General features: G+C 34.7%; 1 protein-coding gene across 2 annotated transcripts in view; it reads right to left on the bottom strand.

Moving 5' to 3' along the window:
• LOC144448964 (voltage-dependent calcium channel subunit alpha-2/delta-3-like) overlaps nt 1–9,499 on the bottom strand; it is a 51,435-nt gene extending 41,936 nt beyond the window's left edge. For both annotated transcript variants that reach the window (XM_078139353.1, XM_078139354.1), the window contains exons 1-3: nt 9,211–9,499; nt 9,003–9,084; nt 733–849 (exon numbers count right to left, since the gene is read on the bottom strand). In XM_078139353.1, the coding sequence (XP_077995479.1) occupies nt 733–849; nt 9,003–9,084; nt 9,211–9,302 (291 nt within the window). In that variant the 5' untranslated portion in view covers nt 9,303–9,499. The remainder of the gene's footprint in view (nt 1–732; nt 850–9,002; nt 9,085–9,210) is intronic.
• Nucleotides 9,500–19,335: the final 9,836 nt, after the last annotated feature.

Here is a 19,335-nt window from a genome sequence, read left to right as displayed (position 1 = left end):
CGATTTCCCGTAGCAAGTTCAGTGTTTCACACACGTCAGTGAGTAGGTCAGAGGTCGAGACAGTGATGCGTCGGTAGACAAAACATGTGAAGAGAGACGTCCATTTCGGCGTCTCATCTACTCCCTCTAATGTTTCAATTGAAGATTATGTTTTATCAAAGTTGTATCTTTTTGTTGCATATTAATCCATTTGTTTGCATGTTAACAATAGAACTGCGCGTTGTCACTGTATCTTATATGATGTCAACAAAACTATCGCTTACGGAGTCAGTATACTTTTTGTGGTATTGACGCCGGCCAGGGCAGGGGCTTGCCCTGGACTTAGGTGTCTGCCGTAAAATGAATGCGCCAAATTGACGCAAGGTGGGAAAATTATTGCGCCATTTGTAATTTTAGGGGGCCAATGTCGCAAGGCCGCGGCCTCGGCAGAACACTGCCCTGGTGTGATGTGCTGTCAATCATATAACCCAAGTGTGATGTGCTGTCAATCCTATAACCCTGGTGTTATGTGCTGTCAATCCTGTAACCCAGGCATGATGTGCTGTCAATTCTATAACCCGGGTGTGATGTGCTGTCAATCCTATAACCCAGGTGTGATGTGCTGTCAATCCTATAACCCAGGTGTGATGTGCTGTCAATCCTGTAACCCAGGTGTGATGTGCTGTCAATCCTATAACTACGATACGATCAGCTGTAAATCATACAACTAAAGTTATAAACATAGTAACTCACCTCAACAGCCTTCACTTTATTTTCTAACATTTCGTTCATAGCTTCTGAAATTTGTTTAGTCATCTCAACGCCATCTATTTTTTCAACTTTGAATGAATTCGACATAGCCTCATAATTCTAAAAAAAAAGGAAAAAATTATTTCCATAAGTTCTACAAGTACATACAGTTTCATTGTCCAAGTTCCCCCCTTTATCCAAAAATCATAGACTGGACTGATACTAAACTTTTAAGTTTATATCACGAAAGAAAGTCATGCAGAAGTATTTCACTCAGTAAATATAAGGATAATAACATTCTTGACAATGCTGAGTGTGCTACACATAATTTATGCAAATACTGTATCAACCTTTCTGATTGGTTAATGAGTTGCAGAAAAATGTAATTTTTTTAACAATGCTGAGTGTGTTACACATAATTTATGTTAATGCTGTATTAACCTTTCTGATTGGTTAATGGGTTGCAGGATAATTTTTTGACAATGTGGTGTGTACTACACATCAAGTGAATGTGCTTTGGTATACATATAATAGTAAGGCCAAATAAAAAAGTTGTTTGGTTCTGGTTACCCGACCCCACCTAGTTTTTCACGCTGACCCTAAACTTTTTTTTACATATTCGAGAGAGAAAATAAGAAAATCGCGAAAATTGTGACGTCTCGAAAGAAATAGTGGATGCGGAAACAGACATCAACTGAAAAAGACAATATAAAACTGTTCTTCCAATCTGTAATGGAAAAAGCCAATAACACAGAGACCATATAGAAATCAACAGAAAACATAACTACCTGAACTAGACACTCACATATGAAAAAAAATATATATGTAATAGGAACCACACAGTTTTTTTTTACGCCTAAGTAGAAATTGGAGAACAATGTATGGAAAATTCATAAATTCTTAATGTAGCTACATTTTTGTTATCAGCAACCTGAGACGTTAGTTGTGGAACACGAATGATATATAAACCATGAGATTCAGTCTGATAGTCAGTAGGAAAGTGAAAAATTCTATTATTATTATTATTATTTTTAATTTTAATTCTTAAAAGAAATGCTCTACACTATGTCTCAGTGCATTGTACAACAAAGTAACACCTAGAGAAAAAATATAATACAACAGCTACAAAAACACAGAAAAAAAATACCATTAAAATATCTCAAAAGAAAGGGTACAAATGGTGTATATAACTGTTTGCTGGTTAAAATGGTTCTTTCAAATATGAAGGATAAAAATTCAGAAGACAGCGAGTGGATTACAAATTACACATTAAACAGCATCACACATTAAAATAGAGAGTCAACCTTTGTTGACCCTTGATTTATTGTATGGTGACCCTAAATTTCATGATTTTAACTCAGAATTGGTTCAATTTTCTTACAAACAACAACAGCAACAGTTGTACGATTTTTATTTCAGGCACATACTACAATGTAAATGAACATAAACATGCCATGGCTTCATATGAGAGGTGATAGGGTGTTCACAATTTGCACACGTGACTTTGCTCATGGAATGTTTTGCCACCCTTCATTCAGTCAGTAAAATCATTTCAGTTATTCAAAACTGGCCACAAGACCTACATGTAACTTTTCAATAGATCTGATTCAAAATGGGTCTAAAATGTGGCTTGGGGTTTCCAGCACTGGCTACACAACCCTACCAGAGCTGCTACTGGTACTGTCCCAGGGAGTTCTATCCCCATTTCATTATTATTATTATTACTTTATTACTTTATTATCCCTCACAGGGAAATTTGTCATGATTAATAATTCAATGACGTGGAAATATTTCAATTGCAATGCTATCGTTAAGAAAAAAATAGGCTTTATTTCATAATTTATTGTATCCATGGCAACATTAATCATTCATGTAACAGATGACTGTGTTAGAGTTATTCGGATGATCACACTGACATTACGCCTTCTCCTTGCGACAATATCATTTTACATTCTGTGAAAACACCTTGTTTTCAATTGGGATATTAATTACTAAAAGTAAATTTACAATACTTTATTATGTGATATCTATCAGACATGTCTCTTTACAAAGATAACAAGTCTTCATAGAACACACATTCCCTCAAGTAATTAATTTTTTGAGTTAAATTTTGACTTAGAAGGTCATTGCCCAATATAAAGATACTAACTGAAAGGTCACATCAGCAGAAACGTAACATCTTATACAACAGTAGTAGACACTTGAATCAAATCTTATACTATAGTAGTAGACACTTGAATCAAATCTTATACTATAGTAGTAGACACTTGAATCAAATCTTATACAACAGTAGAAGACACTTGAATCAAATCTTATACTACAGTAGTAGACACTTGAATCAAATCTTATACTATAGTAGTAGACACTTGAATCAAATCTTATACTATAGTAGTAGACACTTGAATCAAATCTTATACTATAGTAGTAGACACTTGAATCAAATCTTATACTATAGTAGTAGACACTTGAATCAAATGTTATACTATAGTAGTAGACACTTGAATCAAATCTTATACAATAGTAGTAGATGCTTGAATCAAATCTTATACTATAGTAGAAGACACTTGAATCAAATCTTATACTATAGTAGTAGACACTTGAATCAAATCTTATACAACAATAGTAGACGCTTGAATCAAATCTTATACTATAGTAGTAGACGCTTGAATCAAATCTTATACAAAAGTAGTAGACGCTTGAATCAAATCTTATATAACAGTAGTAGACACTTGAATCAAATCTATGTCTTATGGTTCCAGAGCTGTTACGTAAATTGTTGACTTTTACACCAAATATGGCTGTAATTCAATAAAAACAGTGATATGAACACCAAACTTGATGCATGACTGTACCCACCGTTGTTCTTTATGACTGTGCCAAAGATCTTATAAAATATTAGTCAAACTTATACTACAAAGTGTCTGGAATATTTCAGAATGGATTTGATATTGAGAATTTACTTTGAAGGTCAAGGTTAAGTATTAAGCTGGCTATTATGACCATAAAAATTACCTTTTGCAGCAAAATATGGAATGTTTTTTGGCAAATATCGTAACTATTTATGTTATACAGTATATGATCATTAGGTTAGTATTATAAACAAACATCTGTGCAATGTATATGAATAAAGTTAAGGGTACTTGACTATACCACCATATGCCTCCAACTGTTAATTAATTAATTATATCTCATATCCTTGCTATACTACACATTAAAATGTCAGGCTTCAAGTATAATAGCATGACTGATTAAAAAAAGAGAATTTTGTTAATGATGAATATAATAATTGTGCTTAGTAATATACCGTTCATAATGAAATATGAATTTATTACTACTGAGACACCATCATTATAATTGCGATGTAGGCTATTCATCAAACAATTGTCACAATATATGACCTAGCACCATACTGACAACTGTATATACGATGAGTCAATATATCAGTTTAATATTATGATTACGAATATGGCTGCAATGGAGGTGTCACAGTCACCAAAATTAAAATCTACCTGTGTTCCACAGTCACTTTATCAGGGTTCTCTAACAAAATGCCTGCTATTTTGGAAAAATGTATGCTGCCCACCATTACCAGCTATAGTGGGAGCATAATGATGCCAGCCAATGCTGCTATAGTGAGAGCACATACTGTATGGTGTGCCACCAATGCCACTACAGCAGCAACATGTATGATGCGGCCCCATCAATACTGCTATAGTGGGAACACATAGGATACCAATCAATGCCCGCTAAAGCGGCTCTAGCAACATAGCGGGAACATGTAGAGTGCCCACCCTCACCCCACCCCCCCCCCACCCCCCATCCCCACCCCCACTATATTGGGAACACATGTGGTGCCCACCATATTGAGAACATGCGTGGTGCCCATCAATGCCTGCTATAGCCTGTATAGCAGCATAGTGGGAACATGTAACAGTGCCCCCCCCCCCCCACTATATTGGGAACATGTGTGGTGCCCACCATACTAATGCCTGCTATATTAGGAACATGTATGGTGCCCATCAATGCCAGTGCTATATTGAGAACATGTAATGTGCCCATCAATACCATAACCATTTATAATATGATGACCTTGGTAGATAATGTCGTGGAAAATATAAACAGCAGTTATAAGTTTCACACAAGCTGAGCCTGAATGTTCATAAAAAATTACATAAAACAGTGATTATACCAATTTTAACTCAGGGTTTTCCCTAAAAGCAGGCCATGCCATATAGTCGGCTACTGTAATACCCATGACTGGCCACTCTTTAAATATTAACTGACAGGCAAGTAAATTTTCCTTGGCAAGTAAAATATTTGTGTCAATATAATAAAATTGACTTTCTAATTATGTTTCCCATGCCACCCTTCTGAAGCCATGGAATGAACATTTACAGCTTCTGGCCCATGGCGGGGAGGGGGAGGGGGACACCCCCCTCCCAGATCCATCCCCTGTTGTGCAAGTCTGTGATCAAGATAGTGTAAACATTGGAAGTCAAACTACAGTACACAGCAAGTTCATGGAACTCATCAATAAAACGATGCATGTGTCATCCTATGTACATATAGGACTAAACCATTATTTCATGGGTGGTAAAAAAGAGATTTGACACAGATGTCATTATACAGAGTGGCAAAAACTACATTGTGTAATTCTTATAAATATAACTTGGGCTTTTGTTGGTCCTACAACATAGTAACATACAGGTATACAAATTTAACGCTTTACAATAAACAGTTTAGAATAAAATATTTCTATGACCCTCTTGTTTGAATAGTATAACCATATGATGTTGGCAGACAATCAAATGCTTATTCTGGAAACTTCCATGTCCTGAATCAGCAAAAAGCTAAAATATGGCATACACGTACCAAGTGCAAATTTACGAAAATCCGCCAAGTGAATTTGGAACAGGCAGTTGATTATACTCACAGTTCATTGCTAAGATAAAGGAAAGGGTCAGGTCGTTGAAGTTTATTCAGTTTCAAATAATGTAGATATTAGACCAGAAAATGAAATGAAACTCAACAGTTTATACTTCAGTTAGAAATGACGTACATTAGCATGTGTGTGTGGCCATTTTGAATTATAGTTTATGCCTCCCTACAGAGACTATAATTTAAACTGACATCCATCCATTCATAACTTATCAATCTTGTATCAAAATGTTGTGATAATAGTTTTAGTTTGTGTCTATCTTAGTAGACTGAAGCCTCTATTACCAATGTAATACACTTATATTCTACTGTTTAATATAGTGTGTAGTACATGGAAATGATATAGCAAAGCAACATTAAAGGGGTTCTCACTTAGCCAGTTGAGTTTATTCTGAGTCAACTCTAGTCTTATTGCATATAAAAAAAACAAATATGAACAGTTATATGTCGACTCAGAGTCGGGTTCAATTTAGGTCAGGTACAATAAGGGGTTTAGAGTCGACTTATCTTGTGTGTCTGACACAAAATTCAATTTGATTACGTAAGTGTATTTAGTTTCCTAGATAAGGAGGGTTCCTGGGTTAAACTTTAAGTTCAGGGTTACTGCTAAATGTTTGGAACAAATGAAGGCTATGCTAATATTGCATGACTTTGGTATGTGATCTACTAGTGTGTCAGGTACAAAAATTCAGTGTGAATGGAGTCCCAAATCCAGCTTATTAGTTTTACTACTTTATGTTGCCACGCCTCAGAGTGAAACTCACAGTTGTGGTCTGAACATAGTAATTATCACAATAATTAGTTGCCGTGTCTAGTCTGTAAATTTTTAATGCTATACTAATTGAAAATGCTTAATGAGTTTTCGAATACATCCTATCCATCTTGTAGCCATCGGTATTTTTCATCTACGTGTAATTTAATAGGCTAGTCCTCTACGCATTATGATCATCTCCATCGTTTAGTCAAATGGATTTCTCTAGAACAGAATTCCGATTTTACCACCTTCAGCAATATTTTATGCTATTGGAGTGATGATGATGTTATCTTCACATCACTGAAATTCAAAACTAGAGGTTAAGTTTGTAGAAAACTGAACAAAAGTAACCAATTACAACCACCTGTCAGTGTGTGTGATAGATTACTACTAACATGTGCTGTTCAGCCTTTCCCCAGCAGGAGATTTAGCTACATTTTCGGTTGAATATGCCCATTTGACTAGACATGGAGAGAGAGAGATCATACAGAACAACTACATATAAAGTAACTAAATTAGTAATTACAACAAGGACAGTAAACTTTTTTCTGTTATATTTTTTGTTTCATCTGGAGAATTCCATAATGTTATTCTCTTTACTGAATATATTTTATAATCATGTAGTAATAATGACAGACTGTTGCAATTTGCATTGAATAAACTCCATGATGATATTATTTCTTGGTGCACCTAATTAATGTTGCTGACATCATAATCACAGTCAAAATTGTACACATTTAAACAGAAATTGATATGGAATTTATACCCAGGTTGTTCTATGTGACATCGCAGCATTATGCCCTGCTCAAAATATTATTCAAAATATTCATTATTTTTCCCAATTTCTCATAAATAAATATGCTTGAGGGGGTACAATTATGTTGTTCTCCAATAGTTTCCTCCCGTCATCCAGAAAATACTCATGACCTCAGGGTTTGTCAGTATGAGTCGACAGACAATATTAGTGACAAGACCTCTTACTTGGTAACTCTCATTGTTTTCCTCAGCAGAACGGCAACTATTTGTAAATAATATCTAAAATTATTATAATACCATGTTGTCATTGGAAGAAGTAAAGCACACAAGCAGACAATTTCTCAAGGCATGTTGTAAGGGAATGGATGAAATATTGTACAGGTAACAATTCCTTTGTGAAACCAGAACCTTCTGACATTGTGTATTTAATATTGTATAGTGTATCATTAGGTCATACATTACAAACCCACATTTACATATGGTTTTACACTGCAGTACATACATTATAACTTGAATTTACAAACTTTTTGTTAGATTTAAAAAAAAAAGTATGATTTCTGCTCTCATGTATGATAGATTGATTACATATGTAAATACAGATACATGTACATACATAGATGGATTCATATATAAATACATACATTATAGACAGACAGACAGACAGACAGACAGACAGACAGACAGACAGACAGAGAGACACACACACACACACATAAACATACACATACATACATACATACATACATACATACATACATACATACATACATACATACATACATACATACATACATACATACAAACATACATACATACATACATACATACATACATACATACATACATACATACATGTACATATACATATACATACAAGTTACAACCACAACAGTACATATATATACACCTACGCATAAAAATAGGTGTGTATGTACATACCATATACTAGTATATAATCATACAAATTAATTTCATTTTTACAATCTACTTGTGTGTACATTGTATATTACATTTCCTAATATTGGCAATTTTTTTTTAGTTTTATATATAGACGTATTGTCTTTCGCAACCCTTTGTTAGCCCTCAGGAGGCCCTAAGGTTTGTTATGTATGTGTTGAAACAAATAACTATAATACCAAAGACATCATCACATTGCACAGATGTGTGAGGTTGATAAGTAAATACTGATATAATAGACTTATATGTACTGTAGCAGAGATATGTATGCTTGGGGATTAACATACAATATTGAGATCAAGGTCATGCCAAATATGGTCATACATTTCATTAACAGGAAAATATTGGCAAGAGTTTATATTACCAATGCAGAATGGTTACTAGTATGGCTGTAATTATGTAATTTCTGAAATGGAATGCTAGATACAAAGAGAGTTTAATCCATCTAGTATTAGGCACAGCAATTACATTAGATTGAAAGTGATGTCTCTCACTCATCAGATCACATCATATTGCGATGTCATGGCTATTTAACATAATGGTATGCATGATGATGCAGGTATGACTACCTCCATCCCATCTAAACCCATCCTGTTACTTCTCATGGGATTGTCTTGTTTTAAAATGATATATGCTACTGTGTCAAATTATATTACATTGTATAGTCAGAAAAATTTCACCCTACGCCACTGAAATGTGTTTCTAAAGGTTAATATGAATATTTGATGGCGGACCTAATTTAAGTGAGTCAGCCCTTATATTTGACAAAGTGTGTCCGTTTGAGACATTTTCATCATAATTAAATGGCGTATTTACCAGTGGATGATTAAATATTCAAAATGGCATCAACGATCCATAGCTTACTTACCTCCCTCAGCTTGTCAATTCCACTATACTCAATGCTCAGTGCAGTTAGTCTGTCACCAAAGTCTTTAGCCCATGTTGTCACTCTACAAGTAGAAATAAAACATTTTTTTTTTGAAAATATCACATTTTTAAATATATGAAAATAAAGATAAAAAAAAGGGTAAGAAAGAGATGATAATGATGATATGAGTGAAAATAAATATACTAACGTTGTGCCATCGATGTCAAGATTGGACTCGGCGTTGGGAATGTTGAGAACACAGCAGACCAACAAAATAGAACAGAGCTGTATAGATTCCATACTATCTCCAGGATGAGATCATTCCTTGGATGATAAAACTGATCCAATACATAAAGACTTGTAGATTAAACTACAAATGACGGTGATAACTTAATGTTCTCAACAAAAAACCGTCACAGTATTACATCAATGAAACACTAAATGCAAATAAAAATTGATTTTTTTTGTGCCAGCTAAACACAGCAGCAGCACATTATGTCCCTACTGCCACTTTCACATCTACTTATGCAAATTTCCATTCATTGTCTACTTATTGTTATTTATATTCTGGCATACCCTCATCTTTCTGAAACATGTTGAGATAGGGGGGTGATAGCATCACTACTGAGGGACATATAACTAACTGCTCTACAACCATTTCACTTTTTAATATTTGGATATTTTTAAACAAAAAACGTATTTACTAGACAAAGAAATGTTGAAATTGTATCAGCACATTCAATCTAACAATGAGCACAGCTTAATCAGGCACATCATAATTACAGCACTGATCACCCTACAACAAAATGGACTGTTCCAGCATGAATAATTTTCAGTTTGCTCCCCAGGGAAAGCGTTGTATTTCAATAATGTGATCTTCCTATCGATCAATTCTACATAATTTTTATCACACAATATTTTTCCAGTTTTTCTGCTACTGTATTCAGACACAAAAGAGGTAATTGTGTAATGTAGCGACCTTGTTGAACTGAAGCCATGCTTATTACAATGCATTGCAGAGTCATGACACATTAGTTCATGCATTTTACATAAGGCGAATGTAAATCAATAAATTACACTGTATACTTGGTAACACTAGAATTTCAATGAGTAGATCTTGAGTTGTACTCAGGGTAACACACCCTATTTGTTATCATCTTATCTCTATTTATAAGAGCCCACTCAAAAAAAAAAAGAAAAAAAAATATTCGTAAAATTCACACAGGTGCCATGGTTTATTATCATATCATAATATATGATATTTATATCTTCCTGGCTTTATTTTCATTTGGTGTATTTTTTTAAGGCTGTATAAATTGACAGCGTCCTGTGGTGGATTAACAACATTGGCACAAGTCTGAAAATGGAGACTTGTGTCAATATCATACCATAATATATAATATTTTAATTATGTCATTCCAACTTGGTTGCTTTTCATTTGTATATTAAATTGACAGTATATTGTTGGTAGATATAATTAACACTGGTCTGGAAACACAGGCTCCATATACTTGCTTTAATGATGAAAACAAATTTGAATACTATTTAAAAGGCAAAAATATAAATAACAGGACTTTCGAAAATAGGGTAGGTACGTAGGTCTGGATTATAATTGATTCTACATTTTTTTTTTTTTTTGACTACAGTACTTTGACCCAAAACAGATACTCGTTGGTCACAATACTTCAGTAACAGTTGATGAGGTGTAAAAGAAGTAAATGAAGACAATTATGTGATTCAGAAGTAGACAAACACAATATACAGACTGTGCTGTTATAGGCTGATATTATAGCCCAAAAAGACATCATTTCTCTTTGGAATGTGATAGTAAAAATGTAACCAAAGATACTTTGGCAAGAAAATCTACAGGGTAATAGAAGTAAATTGATACAATTTTACCTTTTTGTATGTAAAACATGTTTAGGGTCAACGGCTTAAAGTAGGGTCAGTCGAGTTATCAGAAATTGACCTTATCATCTCGTTTTCCCAAAGAAAGAAAGGAAGCTAGTAGTTACTTGTATGTTTTACCCAGTGACAATTATTATCTGTATTCTAAATTTCTCTCTGTCACTGTTCAATCATTTAGAACCTAATAGCTAAATTTCCTGGGGATGTTTGTTTATGAATTATTTAAGTTTAACAAACAATATATCTTCACCGTATTTTGCATTAATATATTTTATTTTTGTTATTTTGCATATTACTATCAGGGCTGAGGGGTATATCTAATAACATATTTTAGTGTTCCTTTCTACATATATTAAATTGTGTATTATTGGTCTTAAATTTCATCCTTATCATTTAGTGTAAATAATTTTGAGCCAAATAAAATATACTAATCTATCAATTTTATCCATAGGACTTGACCTGTATGACTTCACTACAAACCAATTTCGTTTCTTCTTGAGCAAAAACAGAATTCTTTTTTTTTAAGATTATATTCTGTGCTATATCAATATATGTTCAGTAAATCTGTTTAACATTTTGTACAGGAAATGCTACAAGGTCAATAGATCAATGTTTAAACCATTTTAGTTCTCATCCGACAAAAATAATTTTACTTTTAAAAATTATGGAATTAGTTTTGTACCCCTAAATGAAAATATTTCTAAACAATGTCATCAACTCAAGAACTGGAAGAATTTTTGTTATAATAGTAAATGCATAGCACTATTAAAATGTCGATAAAAGAACTATTTTCCTCACGACATACTGGCTTTATATTCATAGTACTACATACAACTATATACTGACTTTATATTCATAGTACTATATACAACTATATACTAATTTGAAATTGATTGTGCTGTCTGAAACAATTACCAAAATTTGGACAATTAAGTTAGAAGGAGGGGGGGGGGGGTCTGAGGCCTTACTTAGTTTAACTTAGTTTGCTATCCTACATTTGTTCTCACTCCTAACACCGTAAAAGATGAGTTCATAGCAAATATGTGTGGATGATGTCTTGTAACAAACTAGTCTGGATGCCAACTGTGGTAAAGTGGACGTTTAACGGTAATGATACTGTACAGGGCTCGAAATTCGCGGTAGCCCCGCGTCCACAGACTACCAATGTCTGTCTCTGGGCTACCAAATTATGTGAGTGGTAGCCCAATTGGGCTACTAAGTTTTGAATGAAACTGTGACACCCTGACTCCGACACCTTCCCGGGCCGGGGGCCTCCGAGGTCGCAGTCCTGTGGGACGTGTTCTCGCCAAAATTAGCGTCAAAATCAGTGCGTCTTTCCAAATTTGCATCCACACTACATGTATATCAAATGTACATGAAATACATGTACACTGTACACGTCATTCTTCCGTTCATCGTATACACAGCTTGTACTTCCAAAATGTCACAACAAAACATTTATATGCAACAAATTAATATTCTGTATAGCGATTTAATGTTATCTTTCTGTACTTTCAATTTCCCATGGTTATCACTCTCTGGAAATCTGCTCTCCGGCCCGGGCCCTTCCGGTTCTTCTCGGAGTCGGGGTACAGTACACTCTCGGTACAGCACTGCTGCAGTAACTAAATTCCATAACATGAATGACAGCTTTAACTTTCAACTTGACAGAGACACAGTTGTAATGGTGTTTGATAAAAGTTTATGCTGATGAGAACTGTTAACTTGGTATACACCTACAGATTCGTTTATTCTTGAACGATGCCTAAAACATTCCGTGTGTAAACCACGCTCACGCAACCCCTGAGAGCATGCAGTGGTGAATGGTAAATTCACGTAATGTATTCGATCTAGTAGTAGTAGCAAAGCTCAAAAGAAAGTTGAAGTTTTAGTGAGAATGAAATGGTGACATGATGATTTGAATTTATCTTAGTGAAGTTTTCAGCATGGACCGTCTGCTGATGTGGTCTTAGACTCTGTTTGATTATCTCTTCGCCCATGAATGGAAGGGGCTTTGCCGTAATGGCCGTCATGTATTAATACAAATCCTGTCTAACCCGTCTGTTAATAAGTAACCAATCACGTGAATAGATAATGATAACAGCACATAGTTTCTAAACTACCCAAGACGTAGTCTCCACATCAGGAAATTGCCATGGGGCTTATGAAACTGTTTATACGTTTTCCATACGTTGAATCATATTCAAATTTTACAGGTCTCACTGCACCAAGAGATTTAGATAATAGTTACAACTAGGAATTGCGAAAACATGTTTTTTCTTCATTGCAATGATAACCGTACGTTGTAAATGACACGGCCCCAGAGACACATACATGCAAAACATTGTGTCCCCAATGTCAAATATGGCATGAAATACACACAAATAACGTGTTAACGTGACTCTTAAGTTATTCAAACAATCATCGAAATCAATACATCATATAGTTACATATATACACAGACACCATTAATTTAGGAATGCATGCATATGGGCTACCAGTCATTGCTCTCAGGCTACCAAATTTAAAAGATGGTAGCCCACCCGGGCTACCAAGAAAAAAAACGAATTTCGAGCCCTGCTGTATAGGAACTAGACTAGTAACAAACAAATTAGTCTTACTGGAAAACAGGATTACCATACCTCTCATAAACAGCAAAAAAAAAGCTGTGTTCTCCCTCAACAATGCAACAAGAGTGCTGAGCCATCTTGTAAATTCTGAGCAACCTTTTGACGAACTCAAAGTTGCAATTTTGAAACTACTTTAGTTTTTAGAAAAAATTTGAAACTATATCAAACTCTAAGTGACCACACATTTAACAAGTTAGTTCTTCATATCAAAATATCAAAATTTCAACCTTCAGGAGAATTCCCTTCAAAGTGTTAACTATAGGCACACTTCGGATTACCGGTAGCATTAAAATTTAGGTGTGTTTGCAAGTAGCAGAGCAACAGAAAATTTGGTCCAGAACAAAAAAATGATACCGGTACCATGGAATCCTAAGGTGATCATCCGGAATGACACAACAGTGTTAGGTACTGCAAATGGGAAAACACATAAAACATGTACATATACACTTTCTCACACGTATATTTTTATCTATTTTAAGTCCACATGAATAATAGGACTTTTGTACTATCTATAGGTATACATATATAGAAAGGTCAAACTAGAGAAACTTTGTGAATTTAGATTTTTGTGTCCTTCAAGTACAATACATCCAAACTACAGTAGACACAGGATTGTTGGTGTGGCAGTTCTTTGAAGGGACATGGTGCTTTGTACATAATTACCATGTTGCCCCTGATAATTGAGTCAACCACTGTGACCTTGTTTGAAGATGAGTGTGAATGTATACGTGATAACAATAGATATACTGATGTAGTAGTATAGTGAACGTTATCAAGTCATCACCACAATGGGAGATAAGGTATTAATAGGAATTGTGCAGTGGGGTGGGCATTCTGGGGAGGTGGTATTCCCCAAATTTTCAGACGGGGATATGCAGCCCAAGTACAAAACATCTTTCCATGTATAATCCAAAAACCAAACCCATTGGTAGGGATTTCTAGTCACAATCATCCTGTCAGTCACCTTTATTCTGATACTATCAAGATATTTCTAAAGCATCAAGACGATTCTCATGCTATCGATCCCATGATTTGGGCATTTTCAGATGAAAGGTTGAACCAAATTTAGGGATATTTTGATCAATAAGTGATCCATTTGGGCAGCACATGCTGTATATCTTTCTATATGAGTACCCCCTTCCCCAGGGGATCTAGACATTTCAACACCAGACTAAGTTATGACAAAATGGCAGAGTTCTGGGTACAGACAACAAGTTTACCAAGATATAACAGTAATGTTATTTATTTATTTATTTATTTATTTATTTATTTATTTATTTATTTATTATTTATTTATTTATTTATTTATTTATTTTTTTTATTTTTATTTTTTTTTATTTATTTATTGCATCCCTTTTGTATCAGGGGCTCACTAAGCATGTTAGGAGCAGCACTAACAGAAAATTAAAATACATACACTACTAAAAAATTAGAGAAGATATGACTAGTATAATCACATACAGAAACAAACAAAACAAAACAAACAAACATACCAAAGGAAGTGTAGAAGAGAGAGGAAATAAATTACACTTCAAATGTTAATAGTCAAAAGATCTAACCTTGCAAAGTATTCTATATTGGTTTTAACAAAATCTTTTCTGTTGAGAATTGTCTATATGAATTGCGTATTACAAATACATTTATACGGATAACGAAGAAAGCTGATAAGAGTACCTTAGTATTCATTATTAATTGTGACATAATATCAATTATTTAGATATCATTCCCAATATTTCTTCATTCAGCTGAGGAAAATATGAGTGAGCTAAGGGGCCTTGTTACTACGATTCACTGGATGAGTAGTGACAAACCCCTCGGTCACAAGTATTTTCCGGCTGAATTAAGTAAAGTATTGAGAATATAAATATACCTCTTCTAGCACAATTCATGAAATTTGAGAAAAATAATGGCAATTTCGAATGTTTTGGAACGTCATAATTTCATTCACCACAAAACCTGTGACATAGTTGTAGTGACGTAGATCAACCAAAGAATATAATCCATATTTTCTGTTCAAAGACAATAATTTGGTTTGAGTGTGGTATAATTAAATATTATTCCTAAATAGTTTTCTATGTACAGTCAAGGAAAAGACAAGTGAACTAAGCCTGGTGCCTTGTCACTTCGCCCTCAAGGAACAGTCTGTGTTTGGAGTGACCCGCAAGTCCCTCGAGGAAACAGACATATGATCGATGTAGCCCTCGAGATCAGTCAACATGTGTATAATGTGTACTACACTACAACAATATGTATCTAATAAAATACCAAGATATGTTATTTCATATGACATAGCAGTTCAGGAATCACCTTTACCTCAGAGTTGTTTTCTTACTGTTTTCTAACATCCATTAGTGATCTTACGCAAACAGCCAGATGTTGGTCGCCCAGAGAGCTGTCCTAGATATGGTCTCACTTTCTCCAGCTACATGTCAAATTTAGTAATCTGATATGTGGCTTGAGTTAGTGAGACCATGACAAATCTCTGAGGTTGTCGACAGGCAGGTTGTCAGTCATCTAATTGGATAAAGCATTCAAGCCTTGTGCTGTACACTGTCTCAAAAGTGGAGTCGCCATCATTTTCAATTCCCAACTCTGACTGTCATTTCATAGTCTGAAATAAAACCGAAAGATTTTGTAAAATATGATAGCTCATTAAAAACATTTAAAAGAGTACCTGGTCACTGTTTTCCCCTCAAAGCCTACATTTATCTTAGCTAGAACATTGTCTATGGCACTGATTCTCTGAAATTCAAAGTCCTTATGCATGGGAACATCACCCATCTATCTGAGTGTCCCAGTCATTATCCTTACCAAAATGACAGTATGTTTTACCACTGGTTCCCCCTTTCTGTTACCATGGATCAAAAATATTATTAGGAAAATCACTATAAACGGACCTGTCAACGTACCCTAAATTTACAATTTGTTGAGAAACAATTGAATGGTCTGGACTGTTTATCAAGATCTGTACAGAGTTGTATATCAGGTGTTTAAAAGCAAAACAAAAATTACATTCCCAAAACTATCCTCCAATGAATAGAACAGAACAGAATAGAATAGAGTAGAGTAGAGTAGAGTAGAGTAGAGTAGAGTAGAGTAGAGTAGAGTAGAGTAGAGTAGAGTAGAGTAGAGTAGAGTAGAGTAGAGTAGAGTAGAGTAGAGTAGAGTAGAGTAGAGTAGAGTAGAGTAGAGTAGAGTAGAGTAGAGTAGAATAGAATAGAATAGAATAGAATAGAATAGAATAGAATAGAATAGAATAGAATAGAATAGAATAGAATAGAATATCTTTTTCTGGTTTTTTATGTCTTCCAATTTCAATTTGTAGATCATGTTGAGCTCAGTCTAATTCTTGAAATTAAACCAACTTCTTTTCTATTTTTCATAATTTAAAGATAATTGGCTGTTTGTATCTTATTGTGTAACAATTTGTAAGTTCTGAGCTTTGAGTCTTGTCTATCATTGTCTTTGGTCCATTTCTTGGTGAAATAATCTTTACAAAATGTTAACAGCGTAACTAAAACATGATTATCAGGAGAGGATTGTAAAGGAATGTTCTAAAATAGCTTTATATTCAAAATATTTTCTACTTGGAATTGCATGAGTTGACCTTTAGCTTACAAGTGACTGTGAAATATTGCTATCGATAAGCAAACACTCAGTGACTCCTGATCAATGATATAGAACATGGCTATACGTGCGGAATAGTTTGAAACTTATCTACGCGAGTGTCCTCACACATATATATGGATAGAAGGTACACATCAGAGCATTGGCGTTCATTGCATTGCGACCCACACTTAATGACAGTTCTTTCTGGCAAACATGACATCTGTGATTACTTCGTTGTTGTTGTTGTTGTTGTTGTTGTTGTTGTTGTTGTTGTTGTTGTTGTTGTTTTGCAATAAATATGTTATATTATGTTACAAGATGGATTTTTTAAATTCTATACAGTCTACTGAAGCCAGTGATGTGGAAGGGCACAGATTTCTTGGACTTGATCAGTTGGCATGGCATGCCTTAAATGCCTTCCTTGGTATAATACACTATGGAACAGTACCACCCACATCGCGAAGAATGTCTACTGTCTAGTCATCCGACATACATGTACATGAAGTCCCGTTCGATAAGAGTGAAATTTATAGGAAAAATACGGGAAATAGCACACGGGCACTAGAACAGATATCTATGCAAATATGAACAAAACAGTATACATGTATAGTTCTATCGTGTCGGTGTCTGTCTTTGAATGGAACATATATTTTGAGTATGTATGCTATCCGATCTACTACAGTATGCATTCTCAAGATATATTCTCTTATGTTATTCAAAATTAGACACTAACACAACATGAAACCTGGTGTACATTATACTGTTTTATTCACATTTTCATCATCGGTTCAAGTGTCTGTGTGGAAAAATACCAAACTTACAACTTTCGTCACACGGTCACTGTGCACTGCATAGTCCAGACGATAGGCCATCCTACTGCGCCCTCTCACGTTCACATTTAAAAAAAAGTTAGTAATCATTGACGCCACATACACAATCATGCACATAAACGTAGGGACTGTATTAAGGTATTATTGCTTAGATTGTTGTTGTTTTCCTAAGGAAAATATCACACGAATCCTGCTACTACAAATGTATCAATGGCACTCTATACTATATTAACGCGAACGATGTTCTTTCCATAAAGGTAGGGAAAATATGCAAGTCAAAACGTTTGTATATTTAGCCTATAGACAAGCAAAACAACAATCTGAGAAATACTACTCGCCCCTATGCACATAAAGGACATAGCTCAATGTGTGATGAAAACTAATTTTTCTTTTACTTTAGGGGTGGGAGTTTTTTAAAGCCATTTTAGTTCTCATCCACACAAAAACGATTACTTTTAATGGATTTGTTGTGTACAAATATTGTGTACTTTTGGGATGTGAAATTTGTTCCTGGCTAGTACCTTTGGATATAAGTTTCATAATTGTTAAAAGCCAACAAAATTGAAAATCACTCTTCAAACAATACCAGAAAACTAACTAGAACGGCAGTCACAAGTTTAACTTGAAATGAAACAATATTTTAGTAATTTTTAAACAATGAAACTGTCTGCACACTCGTTAACTATCAATGACATTGTTGGCACTTCAATGACAAGTTTGCCTTCTATAACTATTGCATACTGCATGGCGTCACACTCGAGGTGCCCCATACAAGTCTCCTCTCCGATCCTCGCTTGGGGATTGTGATGACCACAAAATGGGGACAACTTGGACATGATTTGTTACTTTTATCAATGAATCCCAATCTGATTAAAATCTGATGTGACGAAAGCGGCTAAATGCTTTCTTTTAACCTCTATTTCCATCGTTCTGTGGGAAGGCGGCGATCACTCGGAACAATAAATAAAAAATTTAGCCGCTTTCACCACATCAGATTCAGGGATCAGATTGATCAAATCCGAAATACTCTTGTATCATATTTTGGGGCGACCTCGCCATATTTAGTAAAGGGTGAATTTGTTTCTTTTTTGTACAGTTCTAGTCACTTCCCATAAAGTTCTCCCTCCCTTGTGCATCGTCTTGACCAATAGTCCCTTATTCTTCCTATGTACAATAATTTTCTATACTTCATGAAGTAGAAAGCTCAGTGCTCAGTAGAGCAACATCCTGTCGTATAACTTGAATGTGCGTATTCGTATTCTCAACTCAAGAGGGCGCTATAAACACCAAAACTTTGGATCAATTATCTATGCAAATACTGATGCAAATTGACCATGGCAACTCCAACGTACACAA

This window comes from Glandiceps talaboti, chromosome 18 (assembly GCF_964340395.1).
Source record: "Glandiceps talaboti chromosome 18, keGlaTala1.1, whole genome shotgun sequence".
Classification (NCBI taxonomy): Eukaryota; Metazoa; Hemichordata; class Enteropneusta; family Spengelidae; genus Glandiceps; species Glandiceps talaboti.
Note: the sequence above shows the minus strand (reverse complement) of the source record. Positions and strands in the feature narration are given on the sequence as shown.